Genomic DNA, 24915 nt, shown 5'->3' on the forward strand with positions numbered 1-24915 from the left:
ACCGAACATATTCTTTGGCACACATAGATGATGTCTTTTTGATATGGAATGGCCCGGAAGACACCCTTAAGAGTTGCCTAAAAGCCATGAACCACAATGCTTTGAATTTATTTTTTACAATGTCCTATGATTGCCATATAATCAACTTCTTGGACATCAGCATTTACAAAGATAAGGATGAGAAACTTGCCAGCAGACTTTACAGGAAGGAAACTGCTGGTAGTACTTTTTTGCATGCCAACAGTTTCCACCCTGAACCCCTTAAAAAATCTATACCTTTCAGCTAATTCTTACACCTGAAGCGGAACTGTACCACAAAGGAAGCCTTTCAGTGTGAGGCTGATAAACTAAGTGAGAGACTACTTGCAAGGGGATACACAAAATCCACTCTGAAAAAAAGCCTTTAATCGGGTTAAGGACCAGGATAGACACGCTTTAATCTTTAAGACCAAAACCCAAAAACAGGATGATACAACAAGAATCATCCTACGCTACTCCAATGAACATAATACTGTGAGGAAGATCCTTACAAAACATTGGTCGATACTTACCGAAGACCCCATTTTGGGGGGTATTCTTACTCCCAAACCCCAGATCACTTTCAGGAAGGCAGGCTCTCTGGCGGAGATGCTGACTCAGAGTGAATACAAAGGGAATTTTAAGACAGGACCCTTGTAAAACCTGGGAGACCTTCCCCTGTGGTTCCTGTTCCTTTTGTGGGCTTATCAGAAAGAGAACCTCTTTTCGACTACCTAATGGCGAACGTTTCCATATGAAGAACTTTGCCAACTGCAAGACTCGGGGAGTAGTATATCTGGTACAATGCCAATGTGGGGCTTTTTATGTCGGGAAAACCCGACAAGAATTTGGACAGCGTGTCAGTAAACATCTACAAAGTATGCGAATTGGCAACTTGTACCTTCCTCTTGGAAGACATGTGGCATGGGGACATGGATATAGGATGCCATCTGTAAACTTTACAGTCTTGGATTGTATCCATATCCCTATTAGAGGTGGGGATTGGAACAAAATTCTATTACAGCGTGAAATGCGCTGGATTAGATATTTAGATGCTACTACCCCACCGGGCCTCAATGAGGCTGAAAGTTTTAGGCCTTTTTTAGAAGGCTTTAGTTCAGGAAAAACAGACTAAAATCAATTGTCCCACTCCCTCTTTCTCCCTTTCATGTCCTTCTTATTCTGTTTTTCCTGTCAGTAGATCTGCTAGAATAATACTACCTATTGGGGTACTATTATTACTCTCTTGGAAATGTATTAGTTAATGATATCTATTTTTTGTTGTTGGTGAGCCACCTTTATCCTGGTCTGATTATGTAATATTATTTATGCTATGTTTTAATTTTATTTTTGTACATACATGTGATGAGATTATGTATTTATATCCCATCCAGCACTCTCCACCTTTACTTGTGGCCATCATCATGCATCCGGCACACGTAGGCCCCCACAATGTTGGGAGCTTTTCCCCCCCCCCCATGCTGTGGTTCTGGATGCTCTCTGCACCGTCCCAACAGTTTTGGGTGGGTAATTCGTGTGTCGGGGGCTATTAGTTCCTCCTTCATGGAAAGATTCCCCTTCAGGGTCCTTTTTTCCTCATGCCCTTGCTTCGGGCTGGGCTGGTTTTTCCATTTTTTCCATCCAGCCTGACTATTATGGAGTTGTCTTTGATTTGCCCTTTTATTATTTTTCAGATATCCCCAGTATGCAGCACGTGATTTGCAGCGACATTTACTGTCAGCCTCTGCTTTCACGTTTTGGTTTGCAGGGGGGCCGCGCTGCGTGTTGCTAGCCATGCTGCCCTCGTATTGTGTCTTAGACACTGTTTGTTCTGCCGATGGGTCTTTCGTACGTGCGGCGCTCGGGGAATGATGTCATCACTGTCACGTGGTGTGGCGTCGTCCCTGACGCCCTACGAGGCTTCGGCAGTTGAAAGCACGGCCCATATAAGGAGGACGCCGGGAACCCCAGAGCCACCATCCTTACCTCCGGACATCTTGCTTGGAGGTTGAATATTTTTGTCCTGGATAGGAGAGGATCAACCTCTCCTTTATTCAGATGTCATTGCGTACTTTGGGCAGCTTTGGTTTGACCGATGAGAGGGACTTTTAGAAATGTTGGCGAGTCTAGCTACTTTGGATATATTTAATCCACTTCACTTCTGAGGTTCAAGGCTCTGGGCTTCATTTATGGAGGGGAGCTCTTTGGGTTCCTCTTGGGGAGTGATAATATGCCCACTATATGTTTTTAACCTTGTGGAGTTTATTTCCTTGTTTATGTCAGTCATGGTTTGGGAACCCCCCTTTTTTGATGGCTATCCTGTGTTTCATCTTTTAGATGGTCCTTACATCCTTTTTCCCTACTACGCCTTTGGGTTGGGAATCTCTATTTTCAGCTTCTGGAGATTCTGATTCGGATGTCACTTTTTGTAAGTATGATTATTTAATTCTTTTTTTTTTTTGTATTGGGGGATATTTAACCTCTCTGACCCTTCAGCTTTGAGGGACTCATGGGAGGGGTTTTCTACCTCATATCCCACCCAAATTTGGATTATAGGCTTATTTGCCCAATGACAACACTATATATATGTGGATTTAGATATGAGCCTCACCACATGCTATATGTTTTTCTCATAGGTCCCCCTGCTCTCATCCGTCATTTTTAAGGCAATATTCCGCCTCACTAATTTGGTGCCTCTTTTGGATTATTACATCCGGGGGTTCTTTTGCATGGTTTCATATATCGTTTCAAATGTATGTTATAAGATATTCTCTGTGTTTTACTTACTTATATTGTATCTTATACTTTTCAGAAATAGCAAAATTGTCCCTGAGGAAGATTATATATTTAATTATTTCGAAACGCGTCAGATTCTCACTCATGGATAAGGAGTGTAGTGGGATTTTTTTGCCATCACTGTAATTTATTGCATTTGTATTATTCTTATGTTTGTCTTTCTAGAAGATTGGTTTTTAAACTTTTTTGTATCAATAACATTTAATATTTTTTATATAATTTTCTTTAATCAATTATACTATTGCCCTTAAAATCCCATTTTCTGAGGTTCTTTTTGTACTGTCTGGGGATAGTGGCAAATCTCACGTCAATTCATGGGAGTTTATTTTTTCTAACCCCCCCCAGTTCTTATCTTATGACTGCAGAAAAATTAGCCTATGTTGTAGAGATCTGAGAGCAGGAGTGGGTGATTAGTTTAGCAAAATACACTGAGAGGGATGATAACACTCAGTTCATAGTAAAGCTGTGGAAAATGTGAAAGTGGCCACAGCACACATGTTAATAAAAGCATGTATCCATTTATTGCACAGCATAAGTAAAGACTTGCATTCAAGTAGACAAAGGTCTGCTTGAGCATGAAACAGAGAGCTGAGTGCAGCACAGCCAGTGAACTGGCAAGTGTCTGTCATGCACAAGATTCCGGACATAGTAAAGGGATGTGAAGACAGCGACATCTAAGGGCTTCTAGGACCAGGGCAGCAGGCATGGGCAAGTAAAGTGTGCAACGCGTTTCAGAGGCCCGGCCTCATTTATCAAGTACACTGTTCCAAGCTCAAGCAGACCTGCGTTTACTTGAATGTAAGTGTTTACTTACGTTGTGCAATAAATGGTTACATGCTTTTATTAACGTGCACTGTGGCCAAATTCATGTTTTCTGCATACCTACAAGGGTCTTCCCAAATCTGATGAACACTGCTGTGCTGTAATACAAGCTCTGAATCACATTTCCACCCATCCCTCCCTGAGGGATATCCTACTCTCCTTCCCTCCTGGTTAATAAGGCTGCTGGCTATTTCAGCAAAGCTTGTTCCATCTACCTGGATCTCTGAACTTTCAGCTGCACCTGACTCTTCAGCTGCATCAGTCCTGGAGTCTCTTCCCCTACCATTACCAAGTACTTTTTCAGATATCATTTTGCACACATACCACTATTATTCTCATCATTGTTATTCTCTATAAGAAATCATTTCTGAGTGCAGAGAGGTTATGTTTTCTTTTCATAATAAAGCTGTGTGTGGTCAGCCCACAGCAGCACTAAGGAACCAAGTGTATTTCTGCCAGATCAACGGGTCTTTTTTTTTGTTCTCCCAGGGTCTATAAAGGATACCCTCTAATGCCCCGTACACACGATCAGATTTTCCAACAACAAAACCGTGGATTTTTTTCCGAAGGATGTTGGCTCAAACTTATCTTGCATACACACAGTCACATAAATGTTGGCCAAAAATTCCGAATGTGAGAACGCGGTGACGTATAACACGTACAACGAGACGAGAAAAAGGATGTTCAATAGCCAGTGCGGCTCCTTCTGCTTGATTCAGAGCATGTGTGAACTTTTGTGCGACGGACTTGTGTACACACGATCGGACTTTCCAACAACAAGTATTGTTGTTGGAAAATTTGAGAACCTGCTCTCAAACATTTGTGTGCGGAAATTCCGACAGCAAATGTTCGATGGAGCATACACATGGTCGGACTTCCCGACAACAAGCTCACATTGAATATTTCCCGTCGGAAAGTCCGATTGTGTGTATGCAGCATGAGGGTGTAAGAGATAAAACGCAGGGAAATTAGCATGTTTTGCAGAGATGTACTGCATATGTTTTTTTTTCTTTTCTCCTTGACATATGCTAATAATAGCTGGTGCCCACAGTAGACATCATACAGTCCCCTTGAAGACTTAGCACTCTGTTTGACATGCTTGCTTTCATTGTTTTACTATGATATATTGAGATATACTGTATATATATATATATATATATATGTGTGTATGTATATGTTGTGTGCTTTTATAATAATACAGGGAAACATTTAAAAACCTAAATTCAAATTATTGATACCCATTCCATGCTGAAACAGTGTTTATCCTTCCTCTGCAGGTGTGTTAGAAGAAGCAGAGTTTTACAACATTGCTTCATTGGTCCGGCTAGTAAAAGAGCGTATTCGAGACAATGAGAATCGAACTTCACAGGTAAATCTTACCACTTGACGTCTTATTTCCTTGGTGTTTTATACTCATCACCTTTAAACCTGAAGACTTCTTTTATTCCATGGCATGAAATACAAAATGATTCTGACATGATGTTTTTGAACGACCAATGTTAGTGTGCTGGGTGTGCCAGGGATTGATAAATCCCAATAAGCTGGCAAAAAATGTGTCAATTTTTGTTAGAAAAAAACATTGCAAATTGTATTAAGGTTGCAGTTTTTTGGTTTCTACATTTAACATTTGCTGGTTAGCTAATGCACCTAAAAACAGCCTCCATGTCCTTTTCATGTACTGGCTCCTGAAAACTGCCTTCTAGATTTGCTGGCTTTTGAATTAAACATTAATTTGTTCACTTCTGGCATATTGACTAGAAACAGTCATGAGTTGAAGAAACCATGTGAGTCACTCAACAAAGTCCTCCTGCCTGTTCCATTGGTGCAGCCTCTGGCTAAGTCTTCAGTATTTGACAATTTAGGGAGTGTCAGATTCCTGTGTCCCTCACTGTGCACCACGCTACAATGCAGCACTGATGTGGGGATGGGAAGATGGAACCTTTAATACCTTTAAATAAAACCTTTTTGTTTTCATTAAAGTGGTTCTAAAGGCTGAAGGTTTTTTACCTTAATGCGTATGCATGAAGATAAAAAAACTTTCTGGGTGAAGCCCCCCCTTATACTTACCTGAGCCCCATCTGGATCCAGCGATATGCATGAGAGCAACAACTCTCTTGAGTGTCTCTGTCTTCATTGGCATACACAGCCAATGAGGAGAAATCGGGGCAGAGCCACGCTCCTTATGTGAATGGACTCATAGAGCGTGGCTCTGGAGTGAGCCTGCTCAAGTGCCCCCATAGCAAGAAGCCTGTTATTGGGGGCAGGGGACAGGAGCCAGAACCACTGTTGGGGGACCCAAAAAAAGAGGATTGTTGCTGCTGTGTGCAAAACCATTGCACCGAGCAGGTGAGTTTATTGTGTGTGGCATTTTTTTTTTTTTTTTTTAATCTCTCCTTTATAAACACTTTACCTTATTTTAGAGGAGCTGAAGTCGTCACTGAGTCTTTTTGCTTCTCAATGCAATGCATTCAGATCAAGGCTGCTGTGAGAAGCCTGCAGGTTGCTGTATTTGTCTACCTTAAAATATCACTGCACCCTGCTTGAATACTTCTCTTTCAAGAGTCCTCATCCCTGATGCAAGCAGTGGGCTGGCTGTTGGGTGGAATTATGCAAATATTGAAACACTTTGATCAGTGGATGTCAGTCTAAAGGAGTAGGCATTCTTGGGCAGAGTACATTTGAATGCAGATAGTTTGGTCTATGGTTAAAAGAAATTAAAGGATAAGTTCACCTTAGCACAGTGGTGTAGTGGTTAGCACTTTCACCTAGAAGCAATAGGGTCACTGGTTCAAATCCCGACCACAACACCATCTCCCTTGAGTTTGCATGTTCTCCCTGTGCCTCTGTGCGGGTTTCCTCCCACGCTCCAAAGACATGCTGGTAGGTTAATTAGATCATGTCGAAAAAAATTGGCCAAATATGTGTATATGTTTGCAAGCGCGTCGCGACCCCATGGGCTAAAGGACCGCGCTATACCGTAGATGGACACTGGCGGCAAAAAGTGCCCTGAGGCGATTCAATACGCATAGGTAGCACTATACAAGTCAATCATTCATTCACCTTTTAGGAATAATAAATGTACAAAATTTTGCAAAAAAAAAGTGCATTTAATATTTTTTCTAACAGAAGCCTGAAAAGCATTGCTGCACCCGTGATCAGTGGATCGCAGGTGCAGTATCTGGTACCTGTACACCCTTTCTTCAGCTTTGTGCCCGTACCTACCGGTTTTCAATTACAAAGCTGAAGGAAGAGTAAATGGTGCCGCAGTAACAGACAGAACTTGTAGTTTCTCCATTCACATTCCTGTGAATGGACGAAGTGGCTCTGTGGGCGGAGCCCTGCACAGCTGCGTCGTTTTTAATATGTGACAGGGGGTGTTGGAAGAGGAACCCCCTGACCACTGTCACAGTGGAATGGGGGGGGGGGGGAGTGGCTGAGCAGGGCACGAGCTGGAACATGTTACATGTTCACTAAATTTAGATGTAACATATTCCAAAGGTGAACTCTGCCTTTAAATTCAGTGAATCAAGGGTAGGCAAAGGACAGTCTGGCTGGGGAGAAAGGGCTGGATGATTATGGATTTCAGCCTAGAAATGAGGCAGGCACTATCTGACTTGCTGCAGCTTCTAATGCACAATGTAAGAAGACTGCAGTGTGCATTGAAATTAGAATATGCAGTTTTACTACAAGACAGGAGACTGTATGACGCTGCAAGACTGCAGGTAAGGCTGGAGTTCAGCATCAATTCTAGGTGACTGTCATGGTCACTTTAGGAATAACTTTTACAACATGCAAAAGTACATAGTTCACTGCGTACATTTGTTTGGCTTAGTACTTTTTTTTTTTAACTACCCTTGTATTTGTTAGGTTGTACACGTGGGTATATTCAAAATAACAGTGCTAATAGCTTTAACACCTTTTTACCAGGGTCCTGTGAAACATGTATACAGAGTGTTACAGTGCCAGGAGGAGGAGCTTACACAGATGGTGTCCACCATGTCTGATGGGTGGAAGTTTGAACAGGTGAGTGACTGCATGAAATAAAGATTGTCATATTGGTATACAATAAAAGCTTTATTATATTTTGTTTTGAGGTCTTATGTGAAAGGCCTCTGTACTTAAGAATTTACTATTTCTATACATACAAATCCGTATTCCACTATGTGAGTGAGAATGTTATACCAATAAAGAGGTGGTAAACCTATGACTTGGAATATGAATATCCCCCTATAGTGTGTACTTGTCTCAATCCAGAGCACTAAGTGTCATTTCTGTCTGCTCCCCTGTTCCTCTATCTGCATGAGTCGCTCCAGACAAGTTTTCCTGACACCAAAAGAAAGGAGGTGATGGGGCAGAGCTCCAGCACATAGTCTGCGATTGACAGCCTCAACTCTATTCCTGTGTGCTTTGTTATGGGGGCGTGTACTACAAAAAACAAGCAAATGAGGGCTTGCCAGCCTAGTGCATTCTCCCACAGCATTTATTTAAGATCAGCAAAAATAATACCCACAAATATGAATTAAAATTGCTCATCAAGCTACTCATCTATAGCCCAGTAGTCCTAAACTTGGCACACTCTGGAGTGCATGGGGACCTCACCGGGCTCCTTAATGGCTAATGCATTTTGAAGCACCTTCATTAGAGGATTTCCTTCGAAACACGTTAGCCATTAAGGATCGATGAGCAATTTTAACCCCTTCCCGCCGACCGTACGCAGATATGCGTACTCGGTTTTCCGGGGTTATACCGGGATGATGCCCGCAGCTGCAGGCATCATCCCGGTACCGTTGTTTACAGCGGGCGATCGGCTACCCGAGTATAACAACCGATGCGGCTAAAAGCCGCTCGGTTGTTATACCGGAGGAGCGGGAGGGGACATCCCCCCCTCCCGCCGCTGTTACCGGGCCTCCCGTGCGATCGGGAGGCCCGGTGTCCAATCGGGTACCTTCGGCGGCTGGGGGCGGGCTGGAACGAAGCTGTGAGCGGCTTCGGTCCAGCCTTCTTGTTGTAAACGCGGAAGCGACGTCATGACGCCACTTCCCGTTTACTCGGCTGCCAATGGCGCCGAATTTAAAAAAGTACGCAGTATTCAGAATCGCCGTTTTCGGCGATCTGAATACTTTGAAGTGTAAAGGAGGGATGGGGGGTCTTTTAGACCCCCCATCCCTCCATAAAGAGTACCTGTCACCACCTATTACTGTCACAAGGGATGTTTACATTCCTTGTGACAGCAATAAAAGTAAAAAAAAAAAATAATAAATAAATTAATAAAAAAATTTTTTTAACGTGCCCCTGTCCCCGCAAGCTCGCGCAGCGAAGAAAACGTATACGGAAGTCGCGCCCGCATATGTAAACGGTGTTCAAACCACACATGTGAGGTATCGCCGCGATCGTCAGAGCGAGAACAATAATTCTAGCCCTAGACCTCCTCTGTAGCTCAAACCTGGTAACCGTAAAAAAAATTTAAAGCGTCGCCTATGGAAATTCATAGGTACCGTAGTTTGTCGCCATTCCACAAGTGCGTGCAATTATAAAGGGTGACATGTTTGGTATCTATTTACTCGGCGTAACATCATCTTTCACATTATACAAAAAAATTGGGGTAACTTTACTGTTTGGATTTTTTAAAATTCATGAAAGTGTCCCTTTTCCAAAAATTTGCGTTTAAAACACCGCTGCACAAATACCGTGTGATAAAAAATATTGCAACAATCGCCATTTTATTCTCTAGATTCTCTGCTAAAAAAATATATATAATGTTTGGGAACTCTAAGTAATTTTCTAGCAAAAAATATGGATTTTAACTTGTAAACACCAAATTTCAAAAATAGGCTTAGTCATGAAAGGGTTAATTCACATGTTTGTGAGTTTTATTCTTGTTGATTTTAAATAAATGCTGTGGGATAATGCACTAGTGTGCATTATCTGGTGCACTGGTGTGCCCTCTTGTTTTTTCATGGTGGCTTCAGGACATCCCCAGTCCTAGAGGGCAGCAAGACTTGAAGCATTCCCCAGCGATGTTGTCATTTTTTTATACCTGTACCAGGCTATCACACTTATGTGCAGGTGACATTCTGACATTTAGGGAGGTGTGTCCCTTCCTTCCAATCTGCTCTCAGAGCTCTCCTCACTGAGCTCTGTAGTGTGTAATTTCAAATGTCCGCCCTTGTTTTCTGGAATCTCAGACAAGCTTTATAAATTCTGGACTTTGGTGATGACTGCAGATAAACAGGTACAATTTATTTAGGAGGATTCATCATTTCATCTCTGTGTATCACCTGAGGCCAGTTATTTCACTGGATTTACAACCACTTTAAGATAGTCTCACCTATGCAGATATTTGATTTAGAATGAATGGCCTTGGATTATAGAGTTGTACTCTGTATAACACTGTACACTGGTTGTTGTAGCCAATTGCATTTACTTTCTTACAGTTTTTCTACTTAAACGATAAGTTTTTTTTACAAAAATAATAAACGCACATTTTTTTGCAGGTAAAAAAATGTGCATTTATTATTTTTTGTTGTAGGAGCCTGTAAAGCATTGCACTAGCGATCAGCATTTTGCTGATGCCATGCAGGACTCCTACAGACCTTTCAGTGTATCTGCTTGGTCATACCTGATACAGGCACCTGATACATTCTGACAGGAAGAATCAATGAACTACCACAGCGCCGCGATAATCCTTTAAAAATTACAAGCCAACAACTGCTGAGGCTGTCAGTAGTTCTGCATTCACAGAACACTGAAATGTGTGACGTGACCATTAAAATTTTGACATCTACCTGGGGGAGAAGATCCCCCGGTAGCTGTCACAACGAGGGAGCGGGCAATGGTTCTTTTATAACATGTTGCATGTTACACGCTGAATATGGGTGTAACCTGTAACATGTTATTAAAGGCGAACTTCTCCTTTTACCGCTTTTGCATGTTGTACTAGCAGAGTAAATGTTTACACAGAATTAATGGTTTTACTTTTCTCTGTGGACTCATATTCGTGTTCGAAGGACTAACTAACCATTCACCACATCCCTAAATCCTGCAGATAGTCATGCGAAAATTTTAAGTACACCCCACTGAAATTGTTGACGTAATTGAACAATCAAACATTAGATCTTTATTCAAACAGTTCCTATAGATAAAGGTATATGATAATAAAAAGGAAAGGAAATTTGCATTTTCAGTCATTTATATGACAAAAATATCAATTAGATGTAATGGTATACTGTGGGAAAAAGTATATCTGTTACATGGACTCAGTGACATTTTTGACCACTCTTTAACCACCTTCTGACCACTCACAGTAATTATACTGTGAGTGAGTGGCAGGTACAGGCACAGTCACGCACATGTTTGGCGGCTGTACGTGGGCATGTTGTGCGCCACTCCTGTGACCGCTTTGTACACCAGATGTAACGGATAACATTAGTGATCACATAATTACTATGTAAGCAAAACTTCTGCTTAGATCGCCTAGTTGATCGGAGTGGAGGTGGGGGACGGATACCTATCAAAACCAGGTACCTGCTCCCCCTTCAAAAAATTAGGTGCCAAATATGACGGGTGGGTGGCTGGAGGAGGAGAAATGGCAGAACTTCCCCTTTTGAGTGAAGTTCTGCTTTAATTTATTCATTTTTCAAAAAATTCTGACAAAAAATTACAACTTAAATAAAATAACCTCACCATGCTTCTTAATAAATACCTCAGACTGTCTACTTTCCAAAAAGGGGTCATTTGGGGGTTATATGTACTGTCCTGGCATTTTAGGACCTTAGTAAATGAAACAGTCAGTAAATCAGAACTGATCAATTTTCAAATATATAATCTCTATCATGATTTGTAGACACTTTAACCCCTTGCTGCTGAGTGTACGCAGATGCGCAGCCTCTACTTTCGGGGGTTATACCGGGATGATGCCCGCAGCTGCAGGCATCATCCGGGTACCATTTTTTTAGAGCCGGTGATCGGCTATCCAGGGATAACAACCGATGCGGCCACCTTCCGCCGCTCTTACCGGGCTTCCCGACCCACCGGGAGTCCCAATCATTGATCCGCCTCTCCCGGCGGCTAGAGAGAGACTGGCAGAAACCGGAAAGGGCTTCGTTCCAGTCTTCTCTCTGTAAACATGGAAGTGACGTCACAACGTCCCTCCCTTTACACTTGGCTGCCAATGGCGCAGTTTTTTAAAAAATATACAGTATTCAGAATCGCTGAAAATGGCGATCTAAATACACTGAAGTGCAAAGGAGGGATTGGAGGTCTTTTAGACCCCCGATCCCTCCATAAAGAGTACCTGTCACCACCTATTACTGTCACAAGGGATGTTTACATTCCTTGTGACAGCAATAAAAGTGATCAAAAATGTAAAAAAAAAACAATGTAAAAAAAATAAATGAAATTAAAAAAATAAAATAAAAAATTTTAAAGCACCCCCGTCCCCGCGAGCTCGCGCAGCAAAGAAAACGCATACGGAAGTCGCGCCCGCATATGTAAACGGTGTTCAAATCACACATGTGAGGTATTGCCACAATTGTCAGAGTGATAGCAATAATTCTAGCACTAGTCCTTCTCTGTAACTATAACCTGGTAACCGTTATTGTTTTTTAAATGTCGCCTATGGAGATTTTTAGGTACCGTAATTTGACGCCATTCCACGAGTGTGTGCAATTTTAAAGCATGACATGTTTGGTATCTATTTACTCAGCCTAACATCATCTTTCACATTGTAGCAAAAAATTGGGCTAACTTTACTATTTCGTTTTTTTTAAATTCATGAAAGTGTCTTTCCCCAAAAAGTTGCGTTTAAAAGACCTCTGCACAAATATTGTGTGACATAAAATATTGCAACAATCACCATTTTATTCTCTAGATTCTCTGCTAAAAATATACATAATGTTTGGGGGTTCTAAGTAATTTTCTAGAAAAAAATACAGATTTTAACTTGTAAACACCGAATGTCAGAAATAGGCTTAGTCATGAAAGGGATAATATTCACACAAACCAATTAATATACACTTATTGGGATTTTATTTTACCAAAAACCTGTAGCAAATACATTTTGGCCTAAATTTATGAGGAAATTTGATTTATTTTTTATTTTTCTTACATTTTTTATTGGGTTCGTTTTATAACCGAAATAAATTGTCGGTCTTTTTTATTTTATAGTGCAAAAAATAAAAAACCCAGTGGTGAACAAATACCACCAAAATAAAGCTCTATTTGTGTGTGGGGGAAAAAACTAATATAAATTTAATTTGGGTACAGTGTTACATGACCATGCAATTGCCACTTAAAGTAGTACAGTGCAGAATAGCAAAAAATGCTCTGGACATGAAGGAGGTAAAACCTTCCGGAGGTCAAGTGGTTAGTGCAAAATTTCTTCAATTGCAGAATGTTTGCGTGTTTCCTTTCATGAGCCGCCAGTTTCAAATCACCCCATCTTTCAGTGTGATTCGGTTCAGGGATTTGAAAAGGCCATTCTATAACCCTCAAATAATTTTTTGAGCCATTCCTTGGTGAATTTGCTTGTGTGCTTTGGATCAGTATTGTGTTGAAGGACACATTTCAGATTGATCTTTCAGGCAGCCTCACATTCTCATCAAGCACACTTGATATATTGCAGAATTCAGAGTTAACTCAATGACTGTAAGCTTCCCAGGCCCCTTCCATTTGTGCAAAACATGTTTACAATTACTGTGACCAGACAACTGTATATTTGATGCAGATGTCTACAGCTAATGTTCTTTTTGGATAGCTTGGTTCTGGCACACCTCCCATGCAGGTTAAATTGGTGCAATCTCTTTCTAAATATAGATGACATCAACTGTAACAAGAGTTACCTGCAGATCCCAACAATTACATTTTGGGGTTTTTGGAGACAATTGGAAACACTTGGCATCAAATGGTCAGCTCTTGTGCTGAATTTTTAAGTCCAGCCAGTCCTGGGCATTTTAGAAGTAATTTGAAATCTTTGCCATTTGTAGGTTTTTTAATTTATTGTTTCCTCGCAGAGGAATGATTAATTTCATACAATTTTGTGATCTTTTTAAATCCCTTGATAAATCTATAGGCATCCACAACTTTCTTTATGAGGACCTTCGAGAGAGGCATATTGATTTAGGCATGATGGCACCACACATCAATAACAGAACACCAGACTCTAGATATTTGAGGTTTACCCACTTGACTCAGGAAGGTTTTACCTCTTTCATGACCAGGGCATTTTTTTACTGTTCAGCACAGTGCTACTTTACCTGGCTCAGTCATGCAACACTTTACCCAAATGAAATTTATATCCATTTTTTTTTCACACAAATAACGCTTTCTTTCGGTGTTCTTTAATCACCACTGTTTTTTTTTTTTTTGTTTGTTTTTTTCTTTAAATCCATTAAAGTGTATTTTTCCCCCAAAAAATGTTTGAAAAACTGCTACACGAAAAAACATGTGACATCAATTGTAATGACCACCATTTTATATAATATATACTTGAGTGTAGGCCGACCCAAATATAAGCCGAGGCACCTAATTTTACCACAAAAAACTTGGAAAATGTATTGACTCGGGTATTAGCCTATCTGTGCCCATGAAATGCAGCCTGCCAGTGCCCATCATGTACAGCCTATCAGTGCCCATGAAATGCAGCCTGCCAGTGCCCATCATGTACAGCCTATCAGTGCCCATGACATGCAGCCTGCCAGTGCCCATCATGTACTGCCTATCAGTGCCTATGAAATGCAGCCTGCCAGTGCCCATCATGTACACCCTATCAGTGCCCATGACATGCAGCCTGCCAGTGCCCATCATGTACTGCCTATCAGTGCCTATGAAATGCAGCCTGCCAGTGCCCATCATGTACTGCCTATCAGTGCCTATGAAATGCAGCCTGCCAGTGCCCATCATGTACAACCTATCAGTGTCCATGACATGCATCCTGCCAGTGCCCATCATGTACAGCCTATCAGTGCCCATGAAATGCAGCCTGCCAGTGCCCATCATGTACAGCCTATCAGTACCTATGACATACAGCCTGCCAGTGCCCTTGATGTACAGCCTGCCAGTGCCCATCATGTACAGCCTACCAGTGCCTGGTAATGCGATGTCACAATGTCACGCTGTGTGTCAGAGCTGGATCTGAATCGCTGTGCAGCTGCTGTAACAATTCCTAGCATTGGATCAGTGTGCCGTCTATCACCAGAGGTGGTCTAGGAGGCGGGACATTGTTATAGCGGCTGCACGGCGATTCAGATCTCTGATACACAGCATGAGATCACGCTACCAGGCACTGGGGAGGCTGCATCTCATGACACTTGTGAGAAGAGCAGGAAGGAGGAGAAACTGACAGGGGCGCCGGGCGGATACATATGCGGCACCCAGTGGGACAGCCCCGCCCCTTTTTCGGCTCCATTTTCGGGACATTTTTTTCTTAATTGGGACCCTCATTCAAGTATAAGCCGAGGGGGGGGGGGGGGGTTCAGCCTAAAAAATGTGCTGAAAAACTTTGCATATACTCGAGTATATACAATATATTATGTGTATATATGTGTGTGTATGTTTGGAGGTTTTAAGTAGTTTTCTAGCAAAAGATACTGATTTTTACTTGTAAATAAAGAGTGTCAGACAAAAGCCTGGTCCTTAAGTGCTTTTGCAATGTTCAGTGTCATTTGTTCAAATAGATTACCTTTGTCTGAATACACTGTTTTTACATAGTTACATAGGTGAGGTTGAAAAAAGACACAAGTCCATCAAGTCCAACCTATGTGTGTGATTATATGTCAGTATTACATTGTATATACCTGTATGTTGTGGTCGTTCGGGTGCTTATCTAATAGTTTTTTGAAACTATCGATGCTCCCCGCTGAGACCACCGCCTGTGGAAGGGAATTCCACATCCTTGCCGCTCTTACAGTAAAGAACCCTCTATGTAGTTTAAGGTTAAACCTCTTTTCTTCTCATTTTAATGAGTTGCCAAGTGTCTTGTTAAACTCCATTCCGCGAAAATGTTTTATCCCTATCGTGGGGTCACCAGTACAGTATTTGTGAATTTAAATCATATCCCCTTTCAAGCGTCTCTTTTCCAGAGAGAATAAGTTCAGTGCTCGCAACCTTTCCTCATAACTGATATCCTCCAGACCCTTTATTAGCTTTGTTGCCTTCTTTGTACTCGCTCCATTTCCAGTACATCCTTCCTGAGGACTGGTGCCCAGAACTGGACAGCATACTCTAGGTGCGGCCGGACCAGAGTCTTGTAGAGTGGGAGAATTATCGTTTTATCTCTGGAGTTAATCCCTTTTTTAATGCATGCCAATATTCTGTTTGCTTTGTTAGCAGCAGCTTGGCATTGCATGCCATTGCTGAGCCTATCATGTACTAGGACTCTCAGGTCCTTTTCCATCTTAGATTTCCCCAGAGGTTCTCCCCTGGTGCATTCATATTTTTGCCACCCAAATGCATTATTTTACATTTTGTTTGAATGAAGATCTAATTGTAGCCTGTTCAGATATGTAAATGTCAACAATGTACAGAGGATGCACTCTTTTTTCACATAACTGTATGTGGGATATGGCTATCCTCTAGAACATATCTAGAAAACTGTTTAAAAAGCAAATACAGAAAGTACATCAGTGTCCCACTAGCTTAGTTGTTGTATATACACCGATCACTCCCATCTTTGTGACCACTGACAGATTAAGTGAATAACCTTGATTATTTTGTTACAATGGCATCTGAAAGTCTGTGGGATTTATTGGGTAGCAAGTAAACATGATGTCCCTAAAGGCGATGTGTTGAAAGCACAAATAATGGGCATAATACTTTATGTATAGGGCTGTGTAGCCTAGATTGGTCAGTGTGCCCGTGCTGACCCGTGTCCACAGCCAAAAGTGCCTACAATGGACATGTGAGCATCAGAACTGGACCATTAAGCAATGGAAGAAGGTGGCCATATTTGATGAGTCACTTTTTTTCTTTTACATAATGTGGCTGGCCAGGTGCATGTGCATTACTTACCTGGGGAAGAGATGATACTAGGATGCACTTTGGGAAGAAGGCAAGCCTGCAGAGAGAGTGTAATGTTTTGGGCAATGTACTGCTGGGAAACCTTGGGTCTTAGCATTCATGCGGATGTTACTTTGACGCTTACCACCCACCTAAATATTGTTGCTGACCAAGCACACCCCTTTATGTAAACGGTATTCCCTGATGGCGGTGTCCTCTTTCAGCAGGATAATGCACACTGCAAAAATGGTTCAAGAATGGTTTGAGGTACACAACGAGTTCATGAGGTTGACTTCACCTCCAAATCTCAATTCAGTAGAGCATCTGTGGCGTGAGCTCAAATAAAAAAAAAAATAAAAAAGTCCAATCCATGGAGGCCCGCCCTCACAACTTACAGGACCTGAAGGATCTACTATTGACGGAATGGTGCCAGATATGACAGCATATATTCAAAGGTATAGTACTGTGCAAATTAGTTGGGACAAGCATGGAAACACTGTTTTGAAGACTTTGCTATGCAAAGTTTAAAGCGGAGTTCCACCCAAGAATGGAACTTCCTCTTTAAGTGTTGGTGACGGGTACCCTGTTTTTACAGGCACCCAGCTCCCACTTCCTCCCCTGGCGCCGCGGAGCCGGAAGGAAGATCATTGCAATCTTCTGGGACATGTCACAGGCCCCAGAAGATTGCCCGGCCATTCACAGCGCGGCTCGCACATGCGCAGATACTAAAGATGGGGGTTTCATGATGAAGACCAGCAACACCTAGCTCCCTGCCACAATTCCAAGTTAACTAAGGACATATCTACCAACAAAAATGAAACACAATAGAAAACTTGTGGGCCATTGTGAAAGAAAGATGGTTAATACAACAACCATTAAAATGATGGAAAGTGTTTTCCCAAGTGTGGTTTAGGGACCCTAAAGTAAAGGATTTGTGTGAAAAATGAGTGGCATTAATGCCTAAGAGGGTAAGGGCGTAATTTAAAGCTAAGGGAGGTCATAGCAATCAACTACTGACTGATAGTAAAAAAATACTTTGTAAACTTGAAATTGGCTCATTGTAATAACCTGTTTGTTACAACTAATTTGCACAGTACTGTATAGTGGCATCTATGCTTTGTCAAGTCAAAGCATAGGTGGCTGATCGAGGTATATACTTCTTCTCTTTATTAACCACTTCATTACCCAGCCATACTCATATGATGTCCGCAGATGGGATCTCCCATCCTCACTGCCCAGTTACAGTTCTGATTCCGATTCTGGTTTGGAATCTGAGCCCGTTGAATGCAGTACATCAGGACCTGAATTGGAGGAGGAAGTAGTCTGTCCAAAAAGAAGACTGTCTGAAGACCAGACAGCTACCAGCAGTGCCAGACACCCCAATGGCCAATCGGAAAACGCCAACGGCACTAGACCCCAGGAGGAGAGGTACATTACAAGCGCTGCTAGACCCCAGGAGGAAAGGTGCGGGAATTTCACGCCAAGGAATTAGGGCCCAAACCCAGCTTCTGGATGCCTTGGCAAATTCATTGTGGCTGCCTTCTAGCACAGGGTCAGCCACAATCCCCCCTTTCACAACACAGCCAGGTGTGCAGGTCAACACTGAAGGTTTTTCTGAAATTTATTTATTTTTCCCTGATGAATTAGTTCAAGGCATCGTGGACCAAACCAAACTTTTTGCCCAACAGTTCATTGAAAACAACCCCAGCTCAAGCTATGCTCGCCCTTTTGATTGGAGACCCCTAACAGTGGAGGAGCTTAAATTGTTTTTAGGCCTAATGCTCAACATGGGGCTTACAAAGAAATTGAAGTGCATGCATTGGTCTACCAACCCTATCCACCACATGCCAATTTTTCATCTGTCATGTCCAGCTTCCAATATGAAATTAAAATGCGCTTCCTGCATTTCAATGATAACTCACAGTGCCCTCCCCCCCCCATATCATCCCAACTTTGATAAGCTATATGAAATTCGCCCCCTATGATTCTTTTCTCCTAGAGGTTTGCCAAACTTTATATCCCTGACCAGAACTTCTCTGTGGACGAATCCCTGGTCCATTTCACAGGCCGACTGGGTATCAAACAATATATCCCCAGTAAGAGGGCAAGGTACAGATTGAAGCTCAACAAGCTCTGTGAAAGCTCCAACAAATATGTTCATGCCTTTCACGTGTACGAATGCTCCCAGCTCCAGCCCCCTGAGTATCCACCGTACATGGGAATAAGCGGGAAAATTGCCTGGGAATTGGCATTCCCACTCAAAAGTGGTATCACGTTTATATAGACAATTATTATACTAGTTTGCCCCTTTTCCTCCACCTATACCTGAAGAATACTTTGGCCTGTGGTACAGCAAGAAAAAACAGAAAGGGCTTCCCACAGCGTTTAGTCACCACAAAGCTACAAAGGGGGGAATCGACAAACTTGAGGAATGAGGAAGTGTCGGCTGTGAAGTGGAGGGATAGGAAAGACGTATACATCATGTCCACCATGACACCTCGGTGGAACTTTGCAGAAGATGCAGTCCCATTTAAAAACCCTCCTGTATCCACGAGTACAATTTATTCATGGGGGGGGGGTGGATTTAAATGATCAAATGTTTCAGCCCATTCTATCAACACGAAAATCCCTCTTCTGGTATAAAAAAAGTCGCAATTTACTTTTTTCATTTGGCCATTTACAACGCTTTCATCGCCTGATTTATCAACAAGGATCCCCCCCAGAAAGCATTCGCTCAGATTGTGTCAGCAGACTACATGAGCGCCATTTTCCTAACAATACTCCGCCATCAGCATCTGGAAGAAGACGCCAAAAAAAATGTTGGGTGTGCACCAAAAGAAGAGTTAGGAAAGACACCAGTTTCCATTGTCCCCAGTGCCCCTCCCAACCTGGCCTTTGCATCGGAGAATGCTTCAAACGCTATCACACTCTCCTAAACTATTAGCCCATATTTTGAATAGACTGTCATTTCCCCGTTTTCAATTTCTGTCCTGAATATTTCCCTGGTGCCTCAACCAACCAATTCATTGTCTCCCATGTGAACTGACTCTGGCCTCTTTATCGACTATGCCTCTGCCTGCTGTCTGCATTGTTTATCCGCCATGTTTCTGCCTTTCACGTAAACTGACCCTGGACTATCGACTATGCCTACCGTCTATTTCTGCCTTTTACCTGCACTGACCTCGTCCTGTTGACCATGTTTTTGCCTGCCACTTGGACTGATCTTTCACCCTGCTACACAGGGATCTCACATATGTGAGGGGCTCCAGAAGAGTGTTCTGAGTTGAGAAAACCCAGTTTTTGGTTTTCTATGTTCCCAGAACAGGCTCTGGTTGTCCATAGGTTTCAAAGAGATTTGGGTTGGAGAAGCCTCTACACCTGTCCCCATTCTTTCCTGACCGAGGCCCTAAGCTTGATGGTCCTGCCTGCTGCCTGGATAAATACTTTGGCTGCACTGACAATATCTCTGCCTGCACTGACCAAGGACATAATGGACCATGTGCCTGTTGCCTGGACCAATACTTTGGCTGTACTGACCATATCTCTGCCTGCTGCCTGTACTAACTATGGACAATATTCCTGCCTGCTGCATGGACGATCCTTTTGCTGCTGCTGACCACATCCCTGCCTGCTACCTGGACCAATGCTTTGGCTGTGCTGACATCTCTACCTGTACTGACTATGGACAGTATTCCTGCCTGCTGCTTGTTTTGCTGTCGCTGTCCACGTTCCTGCCTGCTGCCTGGATCGATGCTCTCCTCTGTGGACCACTGCACTACCAAAACCGCAGGTAATCTTTTCTTTACCCTTTGCTCAGCAGAATGTGTTTTGGTTTGTAATTGGTATGTACAGTGCATGCTATGTGTTAGAAATATAATGGGCTTTCAACAATGTGATTGGTTGGCAGGAATTTATGTGTGTAATTTATGCTCCTAGAACGCCTAGAGGTGCTACTTGGATGTTGGGCCTCTGTATGTGGCCAGGCTGTATAAAAGTCTCACACATGTGGTATCGCCATACTCAGGAGGAGAAGCAGAATGTATTTTGGGGTGTCATTTTTGCTATGTACATGCTATGTGTTGGAAATATATTTTTAAATGGACAACTTTGTGAAAAAAAAAGAAAATGCTTTTTGTATTTTTTTTTTTTTTTAATTTTCCAAAAACCTCTGGAAAAAAATAACCATTCAGAAGACTCATTATGCCTCATAGATTATACGTTGGGGTGTTAGCTTTCCAAAATGGGGTCATTTTGTGGGCGTTTCCATTGTCCTGGTGCTCCAGGGTCTTCAAAAGTGTAATAGGTAGTTGAGAAATGAGATGTGTAATTTAGTAATTTATGCTTGTAGAACGCCTGAAGGTGCTACTTCAATGTTGGGCCTCTGTATGTGGCCAGGCTGTGTAAAAGTCTCACACTTGGTATCGCCATACTCAGGAGGAGTGGTAGAATGTATTTTTTTTTTTTTTAACATAAAGTTTATTTGTTCTAAACAAACAAAAATAAAAAAACAAGTTACATTAGCTCAAGACAGATAGTGTACAATAATCATCTATACCGTTTCAAGTCAATAAGTACAGTGAAAATAATACAATTCAATCTGACACTTAGTGGCGAAAGTAGACTATTAAATCTCCAGATCATAATCACCTTATAAGACCCTTGAGGGGGGGGGGGGCGAGGAGGCCCGAGGGGGAGGCCCGACAGGGGTCCCCCTACCCTAGTTATATACTAGCTGTATACCAGGCAGGTCATGTCCGGAGCAAAATTACAGAGAGTAGGGATGAATGGGTAGACAATAGAATAAGGTATTTAATTTGTCTATGGAATGGTCAGGTGTTTGGCCTCCACCCAACCCGCCCAGATCCTATCGAATTTCTTCGGACAATTTCTCCTAGGGCTGAAACAACTAATCGATTAATCGACAACTAATCGATTATGAAATTAATCGATTACTATTTTCATAATCGATTAATCGGACAGTAACATAATGGGGTTAAAAAAAAAAACTAAAATGAGCCCTTTATAGCACAAAAAGAGCAAATAATTGTTGCTGTAAAATTATTACTTTCACAGTTCTACAGTAAAAAAATGAACCCCTTACAGTAGTGATTATCTAAAGGGCTAATTTTAGTTTTTTTTTTAACCCCATTATATTACTAAACGTCTTAGACCTGCTTCACACCTATGTGTTTTTTGGTGCTTTTTGCAGAAACGCACTACAGTTCATTTACATGGCTTCCTATGGGACACGTTCACATCTATGCTTTTTTCAGCCGCTGCGTATTTGGAAAGGGTCAGGGACTTTTTTTTTTTTTCTTAACGCAAACCAGTGCTTTTTTGGTTCAATATACTTAAATGGAGAAGCTGCTAAAAAGCACGTAATGCGTTTTTGCAGCAATTTGTGTTTTTAAATTTGCCCAACAACAAATTGTCCAAAAAAAATGCAAAAACGCAAATCGCAGCAAAATCATGTGTGCAAAAATCAAAACGCACAGCAAAAAGCACTGCAGAAACGGATCAAAACCAAACTGCATAGGTGTGTACCGAGCCTTATGCTGGCCACACCGATCAATTTTCAGACGAGAATATTCAGACGAAAAATCTTTGTACATTCGCTGAATGAAAGAATGAAAAAAATCGATCTCTTGAGTCTGATGATATTTACCAGATTCACCCTTTAATAGTATATCTCCTCTAATAGTATATACAGTATATCTCTTCTAATTGTATATACAGTATATCTCCTCTGTCTTATTCTCAGAGTGGATTAGAGCTTTTGCTCCCTAACCATGAAGTTGGTAATTTATATTTACCACTGCATTGAGATATTTAGGAATACATTTCCTTTTTTTTTTTTAACTTTACATATTAAACTAAATTATACACCACAGTTTTTTTTAAGGTTATTAACCGAATAATCGATTAATCGAAACAATAATCGGCCAACTAATCGATTATGAAAATAATCGTTAGTTGCAGCCCTAATTTCTCCCCATATATGTTAGCTTATATAGGGGCAGGGCTGCATTGATGAGAGAGAGCCATAGTTGTTTAGTGGGTGGTTGAGGCCGATTCCAGTTAAGGAGAATCGCCTTTCTGGCATACATTGCTGTGTAAAAAACGAATATTTTTTTCCTTTTGGGGGCCTCAAGAGAGTCACATATGCCCAAAAAGAGGGGGATAGGACTGTAGGGGACCCTGATTTTGCCCACCGAGTTAATATCATCCAGAACTGTCTTCCAAAAACCCACTAACCCTGGACATGTCTACACCGTATGGAAGAAATCAGCATCATCCGCACTACACCTAGGACAGGTGGCTGTTCTATTTGTGTAAATTTTAGCAAGGCGCGATGGGGAGTAATAAGCCCGATGTAGAAATTTTAATTGGGTAAACCTATCCCTGGAGGAGATGGTCAGAGTTAGGTATTGCTGCACCCCCTCTTCCCAGTCCTCATCAGTCAGGTCAGGAATGTCACGCTGCCAGGTAGACATTAATTGTGAGACTCTAGACGTGTCCAGGCATGCAAGTTTATTATAAATAGTCGACAGCAGTCTGGTTCCTTCAGGTGCGCGGAGTTCAGTTTCCAAATCTGACATCTGCAAGATCACCGGACCAGGAAACTGGGAGCGAAAAGCATGTCTTATCTGAAGGAATCTAAAAAACATCTGGTTTGGAAGGCCTTTTCTACTCTTTAGATCATCAAATGTTATCAGTTGTCCCTGTGATACAATATCACTCAGGGCAACTATTCCGTATCTAGCCCATATGACGGGATCTGGTATCGATTGAAAATGACTCAGTCGTGGATTACCCCAAAGTGGTGTCACAGGGGACCAGGTATTTTGCTTCCCTAGCTTCGTGTTCACCGTATCCCATACCTTGATGGTCGTTTTCATGGGCACAGACATTTTGGGATTGGAGAGGGGTCCCCTATGTATGAGATTTCTTAGCTCCGAATAGGAACCAAGCAACGTGGCCTCCACAGCGGATGCCGGGTTAGAGGGCTCCTCCGCCAACCACCACTTTAACGTCACCAGGACCGCCACCCAGTAATATTTTAGGAAACTTGGGAGTGCCAGGCCTCCCAATGTAACCGGTAGTTGTAAGGTTGTTTTTGCGATTCTAGGGGCCTTTCCATTCCATACAAAGGATATGACTAAACGGTCTAATTTATTAAAAAAGGAAAAAGGTATGGGGACAGGAGTTTGCCTAAATAAGTAGGTGAATTTGGGCAGGATAGACATCTTAATTAAATTTAAGCGTCCCACTGGACTAAGGGGAAGAGACTTCCATGAGGAAAATTGGTGGGTCACCCGAGACATCACCGGGGCCAAATTCAGGCCGATGAATTGACGAAGGTCTCTATGTATCTCTACGCCAAGGTATCTGAACTGTGATAGCCGGCGAAGCTGTGCGTCCAAGTGCAAAGGAGCAACCCCAGAGTGCAGTGGGAACAGCACCGACTTTCCCCAGTTAATACATATTCCGGAATATCGCCCGTATCTATCTATTACCTGAAGTGCTTGTGTCAATGATTGTCCATCATCCTTAAGGTATAAAAGGGTGTCATCCGCATATAATGACACCTTTTCTTGTAGTGGGCCTATAGTAATACCCTGTATTTGTGAGTTGGACCTTATAAGGATAGCCATGGGCTCTATCGCAAGCGCAAAGAGCCCTGGGGACAATGGGCAGCCCTCTCTCGTTCCCCTACGGAGGGGAAAGGATTGAGAGAGGACCGTTCCAGTGCGCACCACGGCCGTCGAAGATCTGTACACCGCCTCAACCCAGGAGATGAAGACGGGACCAAATCCAAATCTGCGGAGGACCTCCCATAGATAGTTCCATTCCACGGAATCGAAAGCTTTTTCCGCATCCAGGGAGGCCACTACCGCTTGGTCAACGTCTCCAACCCCCGAGGTCAAGACCGCATACAGTCTCCGCAGGTTTATGTCTGTGCCCTTGCCCGGCATGAACCCCGATTGATCCTCATGCACTAATGATAGTATTACCTCATTGAGACGTCTAGCAAGGATTTTGGTCAACACTTTTGCATCAGAATTCAATAGGGAGATGGGTCTATAGGACGAGCATAACTGGGGATCTTTCCCTGGTTTGGGCACCACGACTATGATTGCTTGTGCCATGGAAGGGGGGAGGACTCCTTCCTTTAGCGTCTTAACCAACATGTTGTGTATTCTTGGGACCATTTCCTCAGTATATTGCTGATAAAACTCCGGAGGGAATCCATCCGCTCCAGGAGTCTTACCTGATTGTAGAAAA

At 42.3% G+C, this 24915-nt stretch overlaps 1 protein-coding gene across 1 annotated transcript in view; it reads left to right on the forward strand.

Annotated features, from left to right (window-relative positions):
- The window catches only part of KCTD2 (potassium channel tetramerization domain containing 2), a 50979-nt gene that overhangs the window by 11578 nt on the left and 14486 nt on the right, over positions 1-24915 (forward strand). Inside the window, exons 3-4 of the mRNA XM_073606174.1 lie at positions 4914-5005; positions 7564-7659. Of these exons, the coding sequence (XP_073462275.1) occupies positions 4914-5005; positions 7564-7659 (188 nt within the window). The remainder of the gene's footprint in view (positions 1-4913; positions 5006-7563; positions 7660-24915) is intronic.

The sequence above is a fragment of the Aquarana catesbeiana genome, linkage group LG12, assembly GCF_042186555.1.
Source record: "Aquarana catesbeiana isolate 2022-GZ linkage group LG12, ASM4218655v1, whole genome shotgun sequence".
Lineage (NCBI taxonomy): Eukaryota > Metazoa > Chordata > Amphibia > Anura > Ranidae > Aquarana > Aquarana catesbeiana.